The following is a 20,414-nucleotide window of genomic DNA, read 5'->3' as shown; positions in this document are numbered from 1 at the left end:
CTACACTTCTATTCATCTCATGGCTTGCACAAGACACTTCATGTCGTGCTCACTAGGGAAAAAAATGTCATCTAGCTCACCAAGGACTGTCTTCATAATAGTGGCTGCTTGCTCATGAATTATCTCTAAAAGAGGTAGGTGCCAAATCTCTAATTAAGAAACATACAAAAAGACTGTGACTTAAATACCCAATATTACTAGTAGTCCAGAGCACTAAATGCCTCTAAAATTCTTCTTTGTAAATAAAAAAAAATTGAAAAAAAAAAAAAAAAAAAAAAAAAGAAAAAAAAAGTCCACATTAGATTTTAGTGGAATTTTATTGTTCTGTATGCTTGTGAGCCCCTCCTATTTGGAACTGGCAATGCCCTGTCCTGTGCTCTGGTGTGCTCTCCCTGGGGCTCACTAGTGCCAGGCTGACACTTGAAGCACAGTGCAGACCTTCTGCTTTACCAGCCAGATGCTCAGTGTAACTCATCTGCTGGAAGAGCTGTTTTCTACCACATGAGCTTTTTATGTGCATCAGTTTGGAATATAAATGTTTATGTACTGGAATACGAGCGACCAAATGCCGTCTTTGGCTACAGCTTACTGCAGTCACTTTTTTGCAGCATCTGGGCTAAGCACTACCGAGCCTGGCATTTCAGTTATGTGCAGTGGTTGGATTTTGGTTTCTGGGTAATCACCAACAGTAGAGAAGTAACTTTTGGTGCAATGCAGCTCTGATGATGTTGTAATTTAAAAATTTAGTAAGGAGACACCTCTTGCTCTCCTTTCTCTGCCAATTGCCTTTTCTTCATGAGCTGCAATGCATATTAACTGTAACTGCTATAAACATTGTACTTTATAACACACAGCTTAATGTAAAATTGTTCTGTGAGAATATTTATTAATCGAGACAGCAGCATTCAAAAATCCCTCTACCTGGCTTTCTTGCTGCCAATTTCCTTACTTTCAAAGAATTTGTGTACAAAATGTTATAATTGTTTATTTAATCTTGTACTAAGCTATCTCTCTGTTCCCCTCCAATTCAGATGCAGCATGTGGACACATGTATTTTCAGGTGGGGATCCTAAACCTGCAAAATGAGGGGAGAAGGAGTAAATATACCTTCTGGTGAAACTTCTTGATGGTGCAGTTCAATGTTTTGGATGGACTTGATAGATAAATCTTATTTGTGCTGGATTTGGGTATCTGTCATTGATCCCAGGAATTTCCAAATGATTTTGGATCTTTATATTTTTTTCTACTTTAAATTTCTGATCAATGTGAACAAAATTAGCAACATACAGGTTTTGTCGGAAATAAGCGAAACCAATGAAATTCCTTTCTTTATTTCACCATAATTAATTTCTGTTTACAAGTGTCTTTAGATCAACATCTGTGCTAAAAGTAAACACTGGTAAATCTTCAAATAAAATAGCAAATCACAAGTGACAAAGCCTCAAGGTCAAGTCTTTTAGTGTCAGGGAAGTTTATTACAAGTCTTGGGTCAACCTGCATTTACCTTTGAGTGAAAGTGTCTGACAGAGCCTGTATTCTTTAGATCAGCTGGACATTTGTGCAATTGCACTTCACTTATGTGAATGATTCTCATATTAGCTTTCAAGGAATGGAATTTATTCAACCCAATGAATTCCATTGTGAAATATTCTTAAAAGATCTTAGATACGGTGAGTGTCAGAGAAGAAATAGGAGCCAATAACTCAGAAGACAGCATGATTCAGTAAACACAGCATGAAACTAGGAGTCTAGAGACTCTAACCTTTTGGCTCTCTGGCTGGTTTATTAACTGCCACACACCTTTAAAAGCCTTAACTATCATGCTAAAAGCCTTCTGGCTTGCCTGAGACCATTATACCAGTGCTTCAGGGCCTGCGTGGGCTCCACATTGACAGCTGCCTAATTTAATGTCTCTGCTCTGACAGCCAAAACCTTTCAGAGGGTCCCTGGCTATCGGAGAGATTGCTTCCCAGCCATTGATCAAAGCCTCCTCCAACACGTCTTGGGAACAAAGTGGGGAGTACCAGTGGGGGGGCTGGTGGCTGTGGGAAACTGAACTTTCCCAGGGGCTGGAGATAGCAAAGTTCATCCCTAGAGGAGAGAAAAATGAGCACTGAATTCCTCGGTGTTAAGAGCGAAATGTGTGGGCAGTGTGTTTGAGGGAGATACTTTACCCCTCAATGGCCAGGCTCCATATCTGTCAAGTAGAAATCACAGTAAACTCATGCCTGAAAAAACACTGATCTAGGAAGCACTTTATGTGTACTTTATGCATTTCTAACAATTATTTACTCACTCCATTTATGCATCTCTGACACTGTGATCAGATTCACAGTGGACTCACAAAAAAGAAGTGCCAAGAACGACTTTTCAAAGTGAACTCTCAGTGACTGAATATACCAGTATCTATGTCTGACATACTACTACAATCAATTACTAATATCAGAACAACAACATGATTATGATTTTTCTGGTGATTTAAAATGTCAGCATTAAGTGCTGTATTTTTTAGATGCACAGGCTACCAAGTCAATGGTCTACTTCACTGTAAAAGAGGCATTGTACCCCTGTAATGGAGCATAAGTTATAACAGCCCTAATTTCTTATTTTGTTCTCAAAACCAGTGGTTATGGAACAAAGACAAATTTAATGTGCCATAAACTTAGCAGACTGTGCAAGAAGTTTTTATGTCCAGCAATTTCAGCCTCAATGTATCTCCATAAGGAATGATGCAACTATGAGAAACAAAGTTTTAGGCCTAAGCTGATTGACAGATGACTTTTTTAGATGTATCTGATTCTCTAGTTGTCTCTTTTTATTCTTCTTGTTACCTGTTTTAACTGAGAAATGTCTTCTCCTTTTTTATTTCTCTATGCTGTTCATGTTTTCATGAAAATATGCCAGCAAATATCAATCACCATTTGTATAGGTTTATTTGAGTATTCAGTTCCAATGATTTGATTTATGCTATAAATTTTAGATATGCTGCCAAAAGCAATGTATCAAGTATCTACATATGAGGAAAGGAAAGTTCCAGAACAGTCTAAAGGAGATTAATATATCTTATTTAGATATTTTGCTGTGCTAAAAGAATTATCAGTTTTTATGGCTTGCTAAACTTCAAATTCCATTCTGATGCTTTTCTCATGTCTTCAATTTATAGGAATATCTCCTTTATAAGCATTAATGATACATCCTCCCTTGTCTTATGGATCTGTTACCTCTCCTTCTCAAAAGGATTTAGATGTATGGCCACAAAGCCCACTCTGGTCCTTCCATGATCACCATGAGCAATAGAGCTCCTGTGGTTAAGTGTCTTCCCCTTATCAAGGACCTGCACTCTGGGGAGACCTTTGGGCAGCAGAATAAAAGTGTCATTGTGCTGTGCTGGTGAACTGGGTGAGCCCAGGTGTGCCAGTGAGGGTTTGGTACCTGGGGAGGGGACCCTGTCTCAGACACTGAGTGCCAGAGTTCCTCTAGGATGAGGCATATTGCCCTCGCTGTGTGGACAGGAAAGAGGCATTTCTTCCCACAGACCACCTCTCCCTCTCTCACCCACAGCAGCCTCAATTCACATCTTTGCCTCAGTTGGGTCTGATTTTCCCCACTGTACTTGGTGAATCAGCTCCAACTTATGCTAATGTCAGGCTCAGTTTTATAAATATTTATGCAGGTAAGCACATTTGTTCTTCTGTTTGCACTGCTGGGGCCCTTCTCCTGAGACAAAGTGTTGTTAGTAGTGGAGAAAGCAAAAACCTTTGTTAAAGGGTAAATGTATTACCATATAAAATATAAATAATGAGCACAGTGTTTGATTTTCAGTGTCTAAACCAGTCCCCATTGAATTTTATGTTCTTTGCCATTTCTGCAAGCTGTAGGCACTGAAATTTCTTGGTATTTTCATTGTATTTAGCACTAACCAAATATTGACCTGTCTGATTTTACCATTGCACATCTTTGAAAGAAACAAAGAACAACTGCTCTGAAAAATACTGGAATAGCATGACTTAGGACACACTTTCAACCTGACTATCTTTCATTCAGTCTTTCTTTAGTGTTCTTACTTCATTACTAAAATGAAAGTTTGGTTTGATGTCAGTACTTAGTATCAAGGTCCAGTTGATTGACAAGCATTTAAGACAGGATATAGAATATTTTTTCACCCTGACATGCTGTTTCTGCTTCATAAATGCTTTGAGCTATATTCAGGCTTTTCCATTTCCTGATATGGCTGTGGTGCAAGTCTACTCACATTTAGCAGAAGGTTGTTAGTACAGTTTCTTCCTCAGTGAATCTTCCATTCTTCAAAGATACAAGGAGCTTCTAGGATAAACAAAAGCACCCTCATGTAGGAAAAACAAAATAAATGCTTCCATGGTTTTAAAGAATGGAATTGACCTACCTTAAAATATTGCTTTTAGGGACTGGTAATGTTCTCCATTCTGCTCAAGAGAATCGCTCGAGTGAGTCTAATGAAATACACCCAAGGGACCAGCACTTGCTAATATGGAGCTATTCCTTCTCCTCTCACCTAGGATTTCAGCTGATTTGAAAGGACTTGATTAAAAGAACTCACTTGGGAATATGTGAAAGGCAAGTCACTGAAGCAGGGCTCACCTAAATGCAGCTTTTCCCAAGAGGGTGAGCACCTTGTGTTTCCCAAAGTGTTTACAACAAGCCACACTGCTGAAGTAGGGGTTCTGCTGCATTTAGTTTAATTATATTTCCTGCTTATTTGTCAAGTCAGGATTGTAAAATGCCATCCTGCAGTGACAAGTAAGGTCAGAAACACTAAACACCACTCAGATGCCTGGGACTCATCCATGAAGTTTGGTGTTCAGGCTTTCGGGTGAGCTTTTAAGTTCAAATCTTTACCTGTGTTGTTTACTGTTGTTTTACTGCTAGTGCTAATAATAAGAATCTAAAAATTTCACTAGTTAGTGGGCATTGCTAAACAAAGAATGGCTCTGATTAAAAGCATTTGCTGGCACCTCGCCTGCTGAGTTGTGGAAGCAGCCAAAGTGTTGATTGTTATTTACTGTGTGAAGCCACACATGCTGGATGTGAGCCAGTTCCTTTATTTCTGCTTGTTTTCCTCTTAAACTGCCATAGCAAGTAGGGGGTGGAAAGAAGCTTTTGTTCATTAGAGTATCCTCCAGTGGGAGGCTTAAAATGTGGTACATCTTTGCTGTGCCACAGGGAAACATTATTGTATTTCTTCTACTGGTAGCTAAGTAGAAGCAAGTTTTGTGTTTTACCTGATGAGACAAAGCTTGAAAAGAGTTTTTACATGTAATTCACCAATGGATGTCAATGGAGATGCTGTCAAATCAAAAGTGCCACAACATTCCTAGAAATGTAGACTGTTGCCACTGAGCTATGAATTTACAGCTCCTGTGACAGAAATGAAAATGCAACAACCTGAGGTGTTCCCTCTGTGAGTCTTTAGCTGAAGTAATCTACCATACTTTAGGTTAAAGAGGAAAGATTAAAAGGAAGGTTGTCCCTTTAGACCCAGTAATTAGTGCTCTCTGTTTGGGTCTGCCTTCTTTCTTTTAAGTCTTATAAAATAGCTTAACCTTTACACTGGTAACCAAATAGGCAAATTCACAGGAAGACTTAAGAGTAGGGACAAAAGACTTTCTGAGGTAACTGTCCCTAAACATTCCTAACCATTACTCTCTATGTCTTTCATCCCATACAGCTTCTATAAAAACAGGAGAAAATATTTCTTTCCCACCATCAATATTAGCTCTCTAGGCTCACAACTATATTCAAGGATGCAAGACTAGAGTATGTTCTTTTGTATTCTGATCTATAAGGATTGATTCTGCAATAAATGAAAATAGCAAACTGTCTCAGGGAGATATTTGGACCCTCCTGAAGTAAATAAATCTGATCCAAGATATAATTTTGGTTACACATATTTCATAATTCATCACTTTTTTTGTTACAATATCTTTCTATATGATGGCATGGAAGTATTTCTAAAAATGCAAACCAAATATATTTTTCAATAAGGAAGAGGTGTTGTGAAAATGATTTTTCATAGACCACTCCTGAGAAAACTAGCATGAGAAATCAAATAAGAACTAATTCCATTTCAAGACACAGGAGGTTAAATTATTACCTGTCCCTTTCCTGATAATACAAAATATAGAAGTGAAAATTGAAGATAAAAGCACCAGTGATTTTCAATATAATTGAGTTTCAATATAATTGAGTTGTTTTTCAATAACATAGGTTATTTATTAGAGAAAATGAATGAAAATCTATCAAACTGGAAATAGACAATTATGAATATATTCATATGTATAACATATATTGTTATACATATTAGGGACAATATTCCACAGGTGAAAAGCATATTAATTCTGGCCTTAAATATTTCATAAGACCTAATTTCCAGTACTGTAATAAATAAAAATTTTAAACACTCATACCACCTTTTATTTTGAGCTATTACAATTTCTGCTCTCCTAGTATCCTCACGTGTCTTACACATGTTAATATACTGGGATTCAACTCTCCTATGAAGTAGGAAAGGCTTTGAGCCTGTACTCTTGACTGGGCACCCAATGCACATGTGTTCAAAATTGTCCTTTACCCATCCCTTCCATGGCAGTTTCTGCTCTTCTTGTCTCTGCATGTTTCTTAGTAATGAACAGCAGCTCCTTCAGCAGCCTTTCAGAAGAAAGGCAGGTAAAGTCTGGATTATAGCATAGGCCTGGGCAGACCCCAAAATGATAGGTGTAAAGATAGAATAAAACAAATTTTCATCCTTTGTGAGTAGTTTGAGGAAGTGTCCTGCCAATCATCCTCCCAGTGCTTTGACAAATTGGCTTTTACAGCAGGCAAACAGTAAAGCTCAAGGAGAACACAGAGCTGGGTGAATAATCTCAAAATAGCCAAGGCAGGTGTCTCTTCTGTAGTCACTGCAATTATCTCATACATGCTCTGGTTTCCTAAAAACTACCTCAGAGCTCCCATTTGATGTACTGACAAGTTGAATGATAAATCTATACAGAGGAAACTGTTTCTGTCTTTCAGGTAGTTCCAAAGAGAGGTGTTTAAATGCAGGAGCCCAAATACTGACAATGCAGCAGTCTGGAAGACACCAATTCAAAGAAGCTATCAGAGAAATTATTTTCTAGAATACAATACAAATACATGGGAGTTTTCCTTTTACTTCACAGTTGAACCAACCCCTTTAAATTTTACCAAAACCTAATGCGCAATACTTAGCTTGTATTTCCATCTCTACGAATTTGGGGACATCTAGGGCAGGAAAACACTGGCTCTCTTCTCCCCACATAATCTTCTCTTATTTGTTCTTCTAGAAGTATTTAAAGAAAGACAAAAGAAAAAATAAAAGGAACATAGATATGGTTGCCTGTGATTTCTTAAAATCTGTATTAATGAGAAAAAGTCTTTTGAACTGTCTGACTATTCCCAGATTTTTCCAGTCTTAATTTCTAGTGCCTTGTTCAGCCACATTTCAAATATTTCAAGAGAGAGGTTTTTCTCTGAATTAGGTTTCTGAGAGTGCTTCACAGGCTAGTGCATGGCATCTCTTTTAAGCATATCTTTTGAGATATTTTTTATACTACACTTGTTTTCTTTTTAACAACTTCAAAACTTTCTCTCCCCCAGACACCTCATTTTGTTTGCATCACCCACTTTGAAGTCCTGGTAGAGTAAGTTCACTTTTATTAGCTGCTGCAGGATTTTTATCCTGCTCTTGTTGTTTCTTCTGTGTTGGCCAGTAGTGTCATCAGCTCTCCAGAAGTGCCACACAGTCCCTTTTCACAAAGATAATTTCTGATATGTGTTTTTATGAAATAATCCAGTACCAAAAGTGAACCCTGTATTCTAAGAGTACTTTCAAGACATAAAATTTATCACACTTGCTCTCACTTCAAAATAAATAGGGTATGAAATCTATTTCTGATGAATATAGCATGGACAAGTTTATTTATATTTACTACCAGGAAATTAGTTACAAAATTACAAATTTATTTGGTTTTTAATTTACAATAAATTACAAATTTATTTCTTCTTGGCATGCAGTTCTAAGGTAGATAAAAATTTCACTTTAGCCCTTTTGGTATTTAGTAAATACATCTTTAATTCTAAAAGTATTCCCAAGTAACATGGCTGCAATACTCATGAATGAATGTATTGGATTATAGAAACTCATTAAATCAAATCAATGAAGTAATTACATTTCTTAGGGGGAAGTATCTGATCAGATTCAACAGCATGAATGAGAAGGAGGCTGAAGGCATTTTCCTAGAAGGCACATGCACATGGAGCATACAAGTACATGCAAAAAGAGAAGATATTTAAATCAATGGACATGAACTTGTATCTAAAGTGAAGCAGTATGAAACTGAAACAGTAGATGCAGCATGGGATGGGAAATCTGTCATGCAAAATTCTATAACTGAAAGACATTCAAAGTTGCCAAAACTCCAGCTTTATCCATCATTCAGAATGGTTATGCAGACAAAAGTCTGAACTTTGAGTTCGTTTCTCCTTCATTCTCTTTTCTACATTTCACTATTTCTCTGGTTTTGTGTCTTCTTCGTTTACCTCTTGTCTGAAAAGGATGTTGATTAGGTAGTAAAGATGAATCATCTACTGCAGTATTTTAAAAAATACTGAAGGAGAGTTGTCTTAGACAGTTGTCTGAGGCTAAATAATTTACAGGATTTGGAGTGGTTCATAAGACCATGTGCTGGAGGTGTAATTTCCCAGCAGCAAAATAGGAAGCAAGAGAGATCATCAAAAGGCAGGATCATATTTATTATTCCCTGTCTGTTTGTCAGTTTATATTATTTTCTCTTTAAAAGAGAGAGAACTGGATTCAGTTCAAGTTGAACATTCCCTCCTTTTTATTCTCCAGAAGGAAAATCTAATACATTAATGCAATTTTAAAAGCTTGTAAATTAGAAATTTGCTGTAACAAAATAAATTATATTCAGATCAAGGAGAGAAAGAATATAGGAAATTGTTTAAATAAGCCTCACATTTTTCTTTCAAACTATTTAATTTTTCCCTCTCTTTTATAAGAGTTTAATGAAAGGTTAGATCGATTTTTTTAATTATAGTTGGTACAGTGGAGGAAGTCAGCAATAGCTTGACATAAAACCTTGGGGCGTACTTAACAATTACAATATTTAATCTCTTTCCCTGAACTGCACAAATCTCCTGATAAACACAATAAAGCCAGATTTATGAGTCAAAAAAAGTACAGTCATGGAGGTAAATTATGTTGGCCACATATTTTTTAGAATGAAATTATTCAAGATCAGAAGTGTTCCCTGTCATGTGGAGTCTCAGAGGAAAGATGCATGCTAAAGAAAGAAAACTTTGAGCTGATATTTCTGGTAAATGTAATTGGCCAGCATCTCAGATTTTTAATGAATGTCCCTTAAGACACCATTTCTACAGACTTTCAAGGATGGAAAAGGTAAAATGTTACTGGCAATGCTCTGGCAAAGAACAGAGGAAACTAGAGAACAGAGGGACAAGCTAGAGAAACTCAAAATGTCATTCCTGGCTCTGCTAAAACATAATTCTCTGAAGTATAGAATTCTCTGAACCTGAAAGTAGGTTGCCTTTTCAAGCAATGATTCTTTCAAACAGTGTGGTGAAACCAGAGCTTATTAAGCAACAGAAAAAAGGACTGCCTTTAAAAGAGGTAGATCATGCATTTCTCTAATAACAAAGGCTGACAGCTTATTTTGAACTAAAAAATAATAAATCATATCAATTTTTGGAGAGTATCCTTAATTCTCCTCTAACATCACAAAATTTAAATGCAGTCAGGAAATGGGACTCTCAGTCTTCAGAGCTGCAGACTAAGGACTCACAGATTGGAGTTGTTGGCATTTCCCGTAAAAAAGAGGAGTGCATTCTTTGCAAAATTAGAATTGTTTGAATGTCTTTGTCAGCCAAAGAAAAGGGAAAAATTTGTTTTACATTTTAACAAGCCATAGAGTTAGATGATCTTAAATGTGCATTTTGTCATCCATCGTTTATTAATCTTCTGAGGAAAAAAAAAGGCAACCACTGACCTGTACAAATTCAAAAATACAGGTTTTCTCTTTAATTCCTTCAAATGTGCCCAGCTCTTTTTTTTCTTGTCTGAAAAAAATTACCCGTAGAGCAGAAAGAAGCCACTTCTTCTTTTTCTAAATTTTGAAATGCTGCGTTGTTTTTTCATACTCACACCCATCTCAAGGTAACAGCTGTTTATTCTTCCTCCTGGAGGTCTGGGAATGACATAGATCATATACCATTATATGCTTGGAAGAGGAGGTTGTAAAATACTTTTGTTACATTTTCTACATTGAATAGCTATAATATTATTTCTATGAGTATCTGAAGAATTCACTGATGTTTTCTTTATTGTGCTTTGAATCCAAGTAAAAATACTGCTCTTTTGCATGCTCTTGTACAACTCCAGAAGGCTTCCCAAAGACAAGCAGCATGGTAGAATCATAACATCATAGAATCATCAAGGTTGAAAAGATGTCTGAGGTCATCGAGTCCAGCCATTAGCCCAGCACTGCAAGATCCACAACTCAACCATGTCCCCAAGTGCCAGACCCACATGCTTTTAAATATCTTCAGGGATGGTGACTCAAGCACTTCCCTGTGCAGCCTGTTCCAATGCGTGATAACCCTTTCAGTGAAGAAATTTTCCCTTATATCCAATCTGAACTTCCCCTGGGGGAACTTGAGGCCATTTCCTCTTGTCCTATTGCTTGTTACTTGTAAACCTGCTAGAAACCATCAAGACATTGGCCCATCTGACTACAGTCTCTTTGGATAGCTGGTAAGAGAGAGAGATGTTTTAGAGTGCCCTCATACCCAAAGACGTGACAGACAGGGAGATGCCTTCTCAATTATGGATTTCTCCTTACCTGATGAAGGGTGGATGTTCATTTCACTGTTCCTCCCATGCCCCAAAGGCTTGGGTTCCAAAGGCAGTGTTGCTCAGCAGACAGTACTTATTTAATCTTATTTAGACCTGAGCTCTAGCTCTGCCTGCATCAGGGACATCAGTGCCTGCATCAGCCTCTGTGCCCAGGGACAAATAATTTTGTACGTATCTCTGATAGTGATGTTTGTTTCTGGGGTTTTTTTGATTAAACAGAATTCTTTCTTGCTATATGTTTTCATGTGCTTAGTTATGATGAAAAGCTGATTTAGCTAAGGATAATGGACATAAAGGCATGATAATCCTAGACCTGACATGCATTTCTCAGACCATGAATTTGTCTCTCAATTTGAGATTACACTATGTGTTTCTTAGCAGAAGGTGCCAGAACCATGAATATCTCAGGGGTTCTTATTTGATCTAATTTAAATACTATTTTTTCTCACGAGAAAAGTTGTTGTTACAGTGGTAAAAGATGTTACACTACTCTTGATCTCCATTTCCAGCTATTACTTTTCCTGAGTTTAGGACTAGGAGCACATATGATTGAGTCCTCACTCCAAATATCATGATAATAGTCAAAAATAAATGTATGAACCTTAAAACTTAATTTGCTTCTTTTTTTCCTTTGTTTATAAAAGTCCTTTTCTTTTAAAGAGCATACCTGGCTTTTTGCATTAGAGAAGGAATTAAGGCTTAAAAAGAATTAAGTACATTGCCCAAATTCTTCTGCTCAGTCTGGCAAAATCAGGACTAGAAATCAGCTCTCTGGTCTTGGATATTTATGCTTGACATAGTAAACAATTACAGTATTCCTTCTGCTTTTCCTACCTTTTTGCATAAGTCATTGGTTTAACCCTCTTTATTCTCCTTCACTTCCTTTCATTTTCTTTGTAGTCACGCTATTCAGAAACTTCCTACATATTCTGTGTTACATATTTCAATTTATGAAAAAGTTGTAAAGAGGCAAAAGGATCTGCAAGTATTGTAAATGCAGGGCCACTGATGAAAGAAGGAGTGATGAGGAAGACTCCATCTTATCATAAGGCTAATTCATTATTATATTTATAGTATTCTTATAATAAGAATATTATAGATTCTTTATATATTAAAGTATACTCTACTATATGATACTAAAGAATACAGAAAAGATACTTACTGAATGCTAAAAAGATACTAATGAAAACTTGTGACCCTTTCCAGCGTCCCAACGCAGCTTGGCCCCAATTGGCCAATGAGTCAAAACAACTCACACTGGAGTCCAATCAAGAAATCACCTTGGATAAACCATCTCCAAGCACATTCCACATAAGCATAACACAGGAGAAGTAAATGAGATAAGAATTGTTTTTCTTTTCTCTGAGGCCTCTTGCTGCCGTTCAGTTTCCAGGAGAAAAACCCTGGACGAAGGAATCCTGTTCAGAGAATGTGAATGCCACATGCAAGATTTGAACAAGATGGCAGGGTGTTTTGAATTCATTGAATAGAACTCTTCCAGTAGAATGTGACTGCATGTTCTATCAGCAATACCAAAGTGTTTACATTCCTGCTTGATTTCCATACCATGCAAAGGCTGATTGCAGCTGAGGGAGTGACTGCTCATGGCACACACGTGACACAACAGCTCCAACAACAGCTCCACTCACAGCAGCACCGTGGCTGCTGCCCACATGTATCACTCAGGTCTCAAATGAAGTTGAGATCCATGGCATAGAAGGAGTTTTCATCTCATGGGAATTCTTTAGGAAGATACTTCAGTGTGATAATGTGCATTAATAATTGGTTGAAAGTGCAAAGTCACACATTTTAATGTGTCAGTCACACACATGTTGTGGATGGTCTCCTGAACACGTGAGCTGAGTGCACCAGTTTGGATGATATTCATTTCTTGTCATTTACTTTTTTCCAGGAATGCCCCAGTGGTGTTGTCAATGAAGAAACCTTCAAAGAGATTTACTCTCAGTTCTTTCCACAGGGAGGTAAGTACCTGGCAGACATAATTAGTACTGCAGTATGTCTGCTAGTTCCTAAGTCTGACAAGAGCCTCTTGCTCAAATTAACAAGATTGTTCCCTCAAGCTCTGTCTGAACTCAAGGGGTACTTCCTTGATAGTTGGACACATTTTTAAATCTGTATTTCTGAATGAAATGCAATGGTATCTACATGAAATCAGTCTTCTGTTATGAAGTTACCACCTGTGATGGGTACCATTAAAAAGCAAGTTTCTCTAAGTAGGTTATTTTTCTTTAAGATTTCTAGAAATTCTTGCCCATTCTCTTTTACTCAAAAAACCCCTTTCACAGTAGGAGGAACTGTAGGAGGCACCACAGGTACCCTCTCATATCAACAGCAGAACCCTCCCTTTAATTCTATGGGGTTTCTCTTCTTAAATGCTAACCTTGATTTCAATTAACTGATTTCCATGAGTTTCATTATTTTTTATTTCCACTATCTTTTAGTGCAATGAAGGTAACACAAAAATGTGTAACAGTTTGGGTTTTTTTCCTTGAACCTCAGATTTCTTTCAATTTGAAATTTTTCCTCCCTTTTTTTCCTCTTGCATTTGCTATTCAGTGGCCCCTCTTCATATTCTCCTACAACCCTTCAATCCCACCTCTTCAGCTTCTCCCAGAGCTCTTGAGATTTGTGTATTTCTCTGGGACTGTTCAGAACTCCTTTTCATTTTTTATTTAAACCCCATGTTAATTGGTAGGAACAAAATATCTCCCCATCAGTTTTATTTTGAATAAAGACCTAGAAGGTAAAGAGCAGCATTCAGTGCAGATTACCATCTCCGAAATCATTAGGAAGTAGGCACACAATAGAAATGAACAAAAGGGTAGAAGGGTTGACCTGCCTACTGATTGTTTCTGTTTATAAACTTTTAGACCAAGCTAACAATAACAGCTTGAAATATTATATTTTATAGTTGCCCTTGGGTAGTGAAAACAATTCTATGTGATTTGCTACACCTTTACTAACTCAATAGAAAAAACTCTATCATATTTCCTATTGTTCCACCCAGAATTTTTTATGGGCAAAGAGAAAGCTCACCTGTTTTAAAAGTGAAGTCAAAAGATATTGTGAGAGTAAATGTCATCTTAAAAGACTCATCTTTTTTAGTCCAGATCTAGTTGTTACAGAGAAGAAAAACTATTAATGTAGGTAAAATGGATATATACAAAATGTCTAATTTCTACCCCTATTCCTGATGTTAATGCTGATCCTCCTCTGGCATTTAGGGCAGTGGCATCTGTTGGAGGAGGAGGTAAAAACTACACTGGGATGTCTAGTTAAGAAACCAGACTGACTTCTTAAATCTTTGAGGTTGTCAAAATTATGTGTCCAGCTGAGGCATTTAAATTTCAGTTGTTCTTAAAATAATGATTTTATGTATATCGCAGTACTAAAGAGGAAAGAAGAATCTTGAAAGTTTTCCCCAAATTAAAACATGTAGGTCTGTGCTCCAATTGTCTGTGTGATGAAAAACAAGGTACAACATGATGTATCATTATGACAATTCATATATTCAATACATAATTCAGATATGAACAAACAAAATTATGTCTATAAGATTTTAAGCTTCAGGGCAACCAAAGAAATTTTTCAATGTCATTCAGCAAGTTACTTCCTCAAGCAAATTTCAAGACTGTCCAGGACAGGACAGGTACAGGAAGATTACAAATAGGACAAGGTGCCACAAGAGTAACAAAGGAAAGGAAATGACGCTGGATTGCAGCAAAAGCAATGTATTTTAAAAGGCAAATGTAGCTTTGGAAAAAGCTTTCCATGCCAGAAAGGGTACTAGAGGAACTTCTTTTTAGATTCACAGCCAGACAGATGAATGAATATACCCTCTGCATTTTTGCAGTGGATCACCTGAAATGAAAGTTGGGATTTTTCTTCAGCCCAGTAGGTCATGGATAAGAATCCACACACTGAATAATTACACTCCTTTATCACTTCTGAACAAATTAGATCATGCTTGTAGTTTGATAAGTCCTACTCTTCCATGTGTAATGATTACTGTTTTTTGCCTCTGATGTTTAAAATGCTTTGATGGTGTTTTTCAAGGGAATTCTAATTTAAGAGCTGTTCCTATCTCAACCTGTTAAAATAGCTAATTAGCCTACTAGTTATGATATCAGATCCTTGGAAAGAAATTGTATTTCATTTAAAAAGTTAAGATTTTGTCTAAAATGAATAATGTTCAAGGTTTAGGGTGGAAAGGGTGAAATCAGACTAAGTAGCTCTAATTAAAATACAAGCATTCCTCATCCTGCTGTGGCTTTGATGGCAAAATTTCAGACAAGAATTGTTTGAGGAAACAACTCTGAAAAAGGCTTTTGATTTTTTTTTTTTTTTCAGAGGGGTTACCAGAAAATATATTTTTCAACTAGGGACTTTTTTTCATATACCATCATACAAAAAAAGTAGTATATTGTATCAAGTATGGGCAACAAAATTAAAATCCCTTTCTGTTTTCTGTACATCTACAGAAAATAACCAGGAATATTTCAGATGTTTTTAAGAAATGGGTGCCAAGAGAATAAGACTGTATTTAAAATTCCTTTTACAGTAATTATACCTCTAGAACACATTTTTTCCCTGAAGATGATTTACATAGTATATTCTGTTGCACAACAGAAGTCTCAGTGGATTATAGAAAATATGACTATTAAAATGCTAAATATAAACTCCAGGCAACAAATTTACATTTTTCAGCTGAAGTGTGAATGTGTCTGCCAAGTTGTGCTTAAGCAATTACAGTGGTTACTGGACTCATGGAAGAATGAATGACTCTTTCAAATAGTGATGGTGGGGATTTAATTATGTGAAAATGTGGTAACAGACAGATTTTAAAGATTGCAATTTTTTCTTGTTATGATTATCTCATATCATAAAAAATAAACATATTGAATTAAGACTGGAGAATTTTCTTCAGGTCTGAATCTGTGAAGCACAAAGCTTTCAGTCTTGATATATCTGGTTCCTCAAGTCAAGGTGGCATTTCAGCTGAGTGTTGCCAGACTATCGCTCAGTTTAATACAAAACAGTATTTTGGACTGTGAAAAATAAAGGTTTGCAGGATTGATATAAAAAGTAAAATGGGTTAATGCCAAGAAATCAGAAAATGGTATTTCAGCATTGATCAGGTTTTTCCATGAGAGGGAGTTTGTTCTGCAAAGGGGACTCTGATTTCATAACACTTTGCCCTTTATTGATAATTTGTGAGGTTTATGTTAATTAGCCTAAAATTACTGTAAACATATGAGGTAGAAAGGGAAAATTGAGTATTAAAAGTAAACAAGCCCTCATTGTTCATTAATTTGCATGATTTTGAGGGAAGGAAAAACACTGAGGACAGCTGACTTCCCTTAACCCCAGCAGCTTCTACCTCACATCCAGAGGGCTGTCTTTGGATGAGTGTTCTCCTCACAATATATTACTCCTGGAGCAGGTTGTGCCTTTTAGAAGGCATTCAGTGGAAACAGAAGAAAGGATCTTTACAAAAGTTACAGTTTTGACAGATTTATATTCATGCTGTATGGGTTTCTGAAATCAGTCAATATGCACTGGGGAGGAGGTTTAGTAAGTATGCAAATAGTGAAGGGATGATTTGTTTAAGGTCATCTTTCAGAGTCTTACTGACCATTTAGTGAGTCACAGCCAATTTTTCCAAGCCCTAATGCCACGATCATGGGAATTCAGCAGCAAACCAGCTTTAAGAATCTGCTTCTCAGGAGAGGATTTCCTCTCACCTATGGGTGAGCATAGGACCCAACAGCAGCAGCAGCTTTCTGAAAAGATCAGCTTCAGTCTGGGGAACAGATCTGTGTGCAGAGCAAAACCAGCACATGTGGGGTGCAGTGAGGGCAGTGTCTGCTTCATTTAACAGGAGAAAATGAACACAGTCTTCATTGTAGGCATGTGATCCCTGTCACAGTCAGTGTTCCTGTTAAAACAGGCTGTTTCAGAGTACAATAATATGTTATCTTCGCTATTTGCTCAAATATCAGTAATTAGCACACACAAGAATAAAAATGAATAGAGATATTCCAGACAGAATTTTTCATTTTTGGTTTCTTTGCACTTAGATTTTATCCCTCCTCACCCACCAGAAAGAAGTTTAAATTTCACTGGAAAGCTAGTCTTGCTACGAAATTCTGGTATCAAAATACATCTTGGTATCAAATAGTTTTAATAGAATTCAGTTAAATTTTATTAAAGAAGATGTACTTACTGTGAATCTTTTTTCTGCTTTAAATTTTAGATTCCACAACATATGCACATTTTCTGTTTAATGCGTTTGACACTGATCATAATGGATCTGTAAGTTTTGAGGTAAGTGATGCCATTGCTTATTTCTATAAAATGGAATACTTTGCCATTCCTTGTAATGAAGTCCACTTTGGTGGCTGGCTCACATTAAGGAAAATTTAGCTGATGTGACTCAAGTTTCAAGTTTTTCCAATGCAATAAAAAAGTCATTACTTTACAGTTGTATATTCCATAATGGTAACTCAGACTGTGCTACTACATAATATTTTTAAAAATCTGTCAATTTAAAAGGTAACCCAATTTATACACAAGTTACCTAAAATAGCTCTCCCTCTCTGCCTTTGCAAGAGGAGATCTCTGAACTACAACTAATGTTATGGGGATGACTCAGCCAAAATCTGATTTTTCATACTTAGTTTCCAGAAAGTTCTAGAAAAAGGCTTTAAAGCAAATGTTTTAAAAGCACAAGAGTTGGAAATTCATTCTTCCTCCATATTACTGCCCAACCTTTTTTCCCAGTTCTGCCTTTCCCTGGTAAGGCTGATGTCATCCACACAATATAATATGGAAAAAGGGATCTTACTGCAATACTGTAGATGAGAACAAGGTTTACAAAATACTGCAAAGCAGATAATATTTTAAGATGTAGAATTTTAAAAAAGACAATTCATTTGCAAAAGGATATGTTTGTTTCGTCATATTTTCTTTGGTTTTGATTATAATGAACTAATTATTTCCTTATAACTTTTGTTTGGATTGTGATAAATACACTCACTAGGAGCAGGAATGGAGGATTAATTCATGTCTTCTGTACATACATGTCTTCTTGTAATATGCAAGGATTCTTCTGATCTAATCACAGAATCATAGAATGGTTTGCATTGTAAAGAATCTTAAAGATCACCCAGTTCCAAACCCCTTGCCACGGACAGGGACACCTCCCAGCAGACCAAGTTGCCTCATCCAACCTGGCCCTGAGCACTTCCAGGGATGGGGGATCCACAACTTCTCTGGGCAACCTGTGCCAGTGCCTCACCACCTTCCTAGTGAAGACTTTATTTTGTATATCTAACTTAAACTTCCCCTCTTTCAGTTACAGCAACAGCAGGCACATAGAGAAAAAAATATTTTTAGAATAAGTAGTTGTAAATTATTTCTGCAATTATCATTAAAAAGAATGGGAATGAAAGAATTTTTTGTACCTTTTCTGGTCAATTTGTTGACACTTGTATTTCAGGCAGAAAGTCTTAAGAAATGCACTGGATTTGGAGCACTTTGATTATCTCAGAGTGCAGGTTTGTGCATGAAAAAAAGGCTTTGGAATAAAATAAATCAGGAAAATAAAAGCAGAGGTGCTGAACTTTTGTTCAATATCAAGGCAGACATGAGTGATCCAGACTTTCATATTATCTGCACTAATTTTGAATCCACCATAACTCTACTGCTGTCAAAAGACTCTTGCTTCTGTGTCCTTGTAGAAACATTATACTTACAAATTGCATGATGGCCATTCTAAAAGCATCCTCCTGAAGTTAAAAATGTATGGGTTTTTTTCCTAATCACATGAAAATAGCTGCAAAATGTAGAAGAAGATATTGTGAAATGTGCAAAATACAATGATCTCATTTTTTCCTGTTCCTTTTAATCCTAGGTGCAGCTGTGCCATTTTCTTTCTATTCCAATCTTTATTCTAGTTTTCTAATTTCCATTAGAAAAACAACAAAAGTAAACAGCTCAAAAGGTAGACGAGTAGTTTAGAAGTTTGGAGAAAAAATAATCATTCTTTCCAAAGTACTTTGTATATCAAAGTGTAGGAGTAAATACAATTTAATATAATTACCTATGATGAAAACACTCTGGCTATCTTCTGTATAAAAGAAGATTATAAAAATCTGAAATGGCAGCAAAATTCTTTTGTTGATAAGAATGACTTTTTTTCATGTGTTGCACTCTCAATTTCCCATGAAGCAGTGGTAGCTGGAGTTTTAGGTAAAAAGGAGAATTTGCTTTAGCTTTTTGCCCTTTTTTCCTCAAATTTTCAACCATCAACAATGAAAAGTTAGATCTGAGCACAACTTAAATGCACACCTCATTGACATTTCTTGGTAGATTGCTGTGTCCTTAGAGTCCTTAGAGTTTTGCCATCCCTAAATCTAAATGCTCTTTGGTAAAAAGCCAAGATCTCTAAATGAAGGATTTATATAGCATAAAGACCAAACTTATAAAATTAGGTGTTTGAACTTATCTCTCTTTATCCCATGATTGTATTAATTTTGAGACTAGTTTATTTCATTTGTTTTGTGAACTAGTTTTGTTTTAATATGACAGAGTTTCTGAAGACCCAGTGACCCAGCTATTGGAGAACTCTTTGGGCATGTTAGTGAAGTTCTTTTTTCCATTAGACAGAGACAGATATAAAAGCAAGGTTTTCATTTGCTGCATGTATATTGTCATTGAGCCAAAATAAAGATCTGGCCTCAAAGCTATTTACACAGTCAGAAAAATGGAGGCTAATTAACTTTAGACATATTGTCTAAGTAAAGCTCATTGCACACACATGCAAATATCCAAATCTGTATCCTTCATTTGTTGTAGATGCAGATTGAGGTTGCTCTAGATGTGACCCTTCTGAAAGTCATTAAATAATCCCACAAATTCTCAGTGCTTTAAAGCACAATACTGTGCCCAAACACTATGGAGATATTTAAAGACTTCTGTCATATTTAATCAAAACCAAACTTTATTGGTTAATGAATTAGCAAGCGTGCTAACTCATTTCCATAGAGGAGTACAGTTCTTAAGATAAAACATAACTTCATATTTCACTAATAATAAATGTTGTGTCCAAGGCAGTATTATGAAGGCAGCAATTAACTAAGTCATAGATTCATAGAATGCCTTGGATTGGAAAGGACCATGAAGGTCATCTCGTTCCCACCCCCCTGTCATGGGCAAGGACACCTTCTACTACAGCAGGTTGCTTGAAGCCCCATCCAACATGACCTTAAACACTTCCAGGAATAGGGCATTCACAGCTTCTCTGGGAAACCTGTTCCAGTGCCTCACCATCCTCACAGTGAAGAATTTCTTCCTAATAGCTAATTTAAACCTACTCTGTCAGTTTAAAGTCATTCCCCTTTGTCCTGTTCCTACATGTCCTTGAGCAGAGTCCCTCCCCAGT

The 20,414-nt window shown here is 36.5% G+C and overlaps 1 protein-coding gene across 6 annotated transcripts in view; it reads left to right on the top strand.

Moving 5' to 3' along the window:
* Positions 1-20,414, top strand: part of KCNIP4 (potassium voltage-gated channel interacting protein 4) — a 384,901-nt gene that overhangs the window by 352,809 nt on the left and 11,678 nt on the right. For all 6 annotated transcript variants that reach the window (XM_030947767.1, XM_030947763.1, XM_030947766.1 and 3 more), the window contains 2 exons: positions 12,861-12,930; positions 17,226-17,296. In XM_030947767.1, the coding sequence (XP_030803627.1) occupies positions 12,861-12,930; positions 17,226-17,296 (141 nt within the window). The remainder of the gene's footprint in view (positions 1-12,860; positions 12,931-17,225; positions 17,297-20,414) is intronic.

The sequence above is a fragment of the Camarhynchus parvulus genome, chromosome 4, assembly GCF_901933205.1.
Source record: "Camarhynchus parvulus chromosome 4, STF_HiC, whole genome shotgun sequence".
NCBI lineage: Eukaryota > Metazoa > Chordata > Aves > Passeriformes > Thraupidae > Camarhynchus > Camarhynchus parvulus.
The sequence above is the reverse complement of the archived record's forward strand: the minus strand, read 5'-3'. Positions and strand labels throughout refer to the sequence as shown.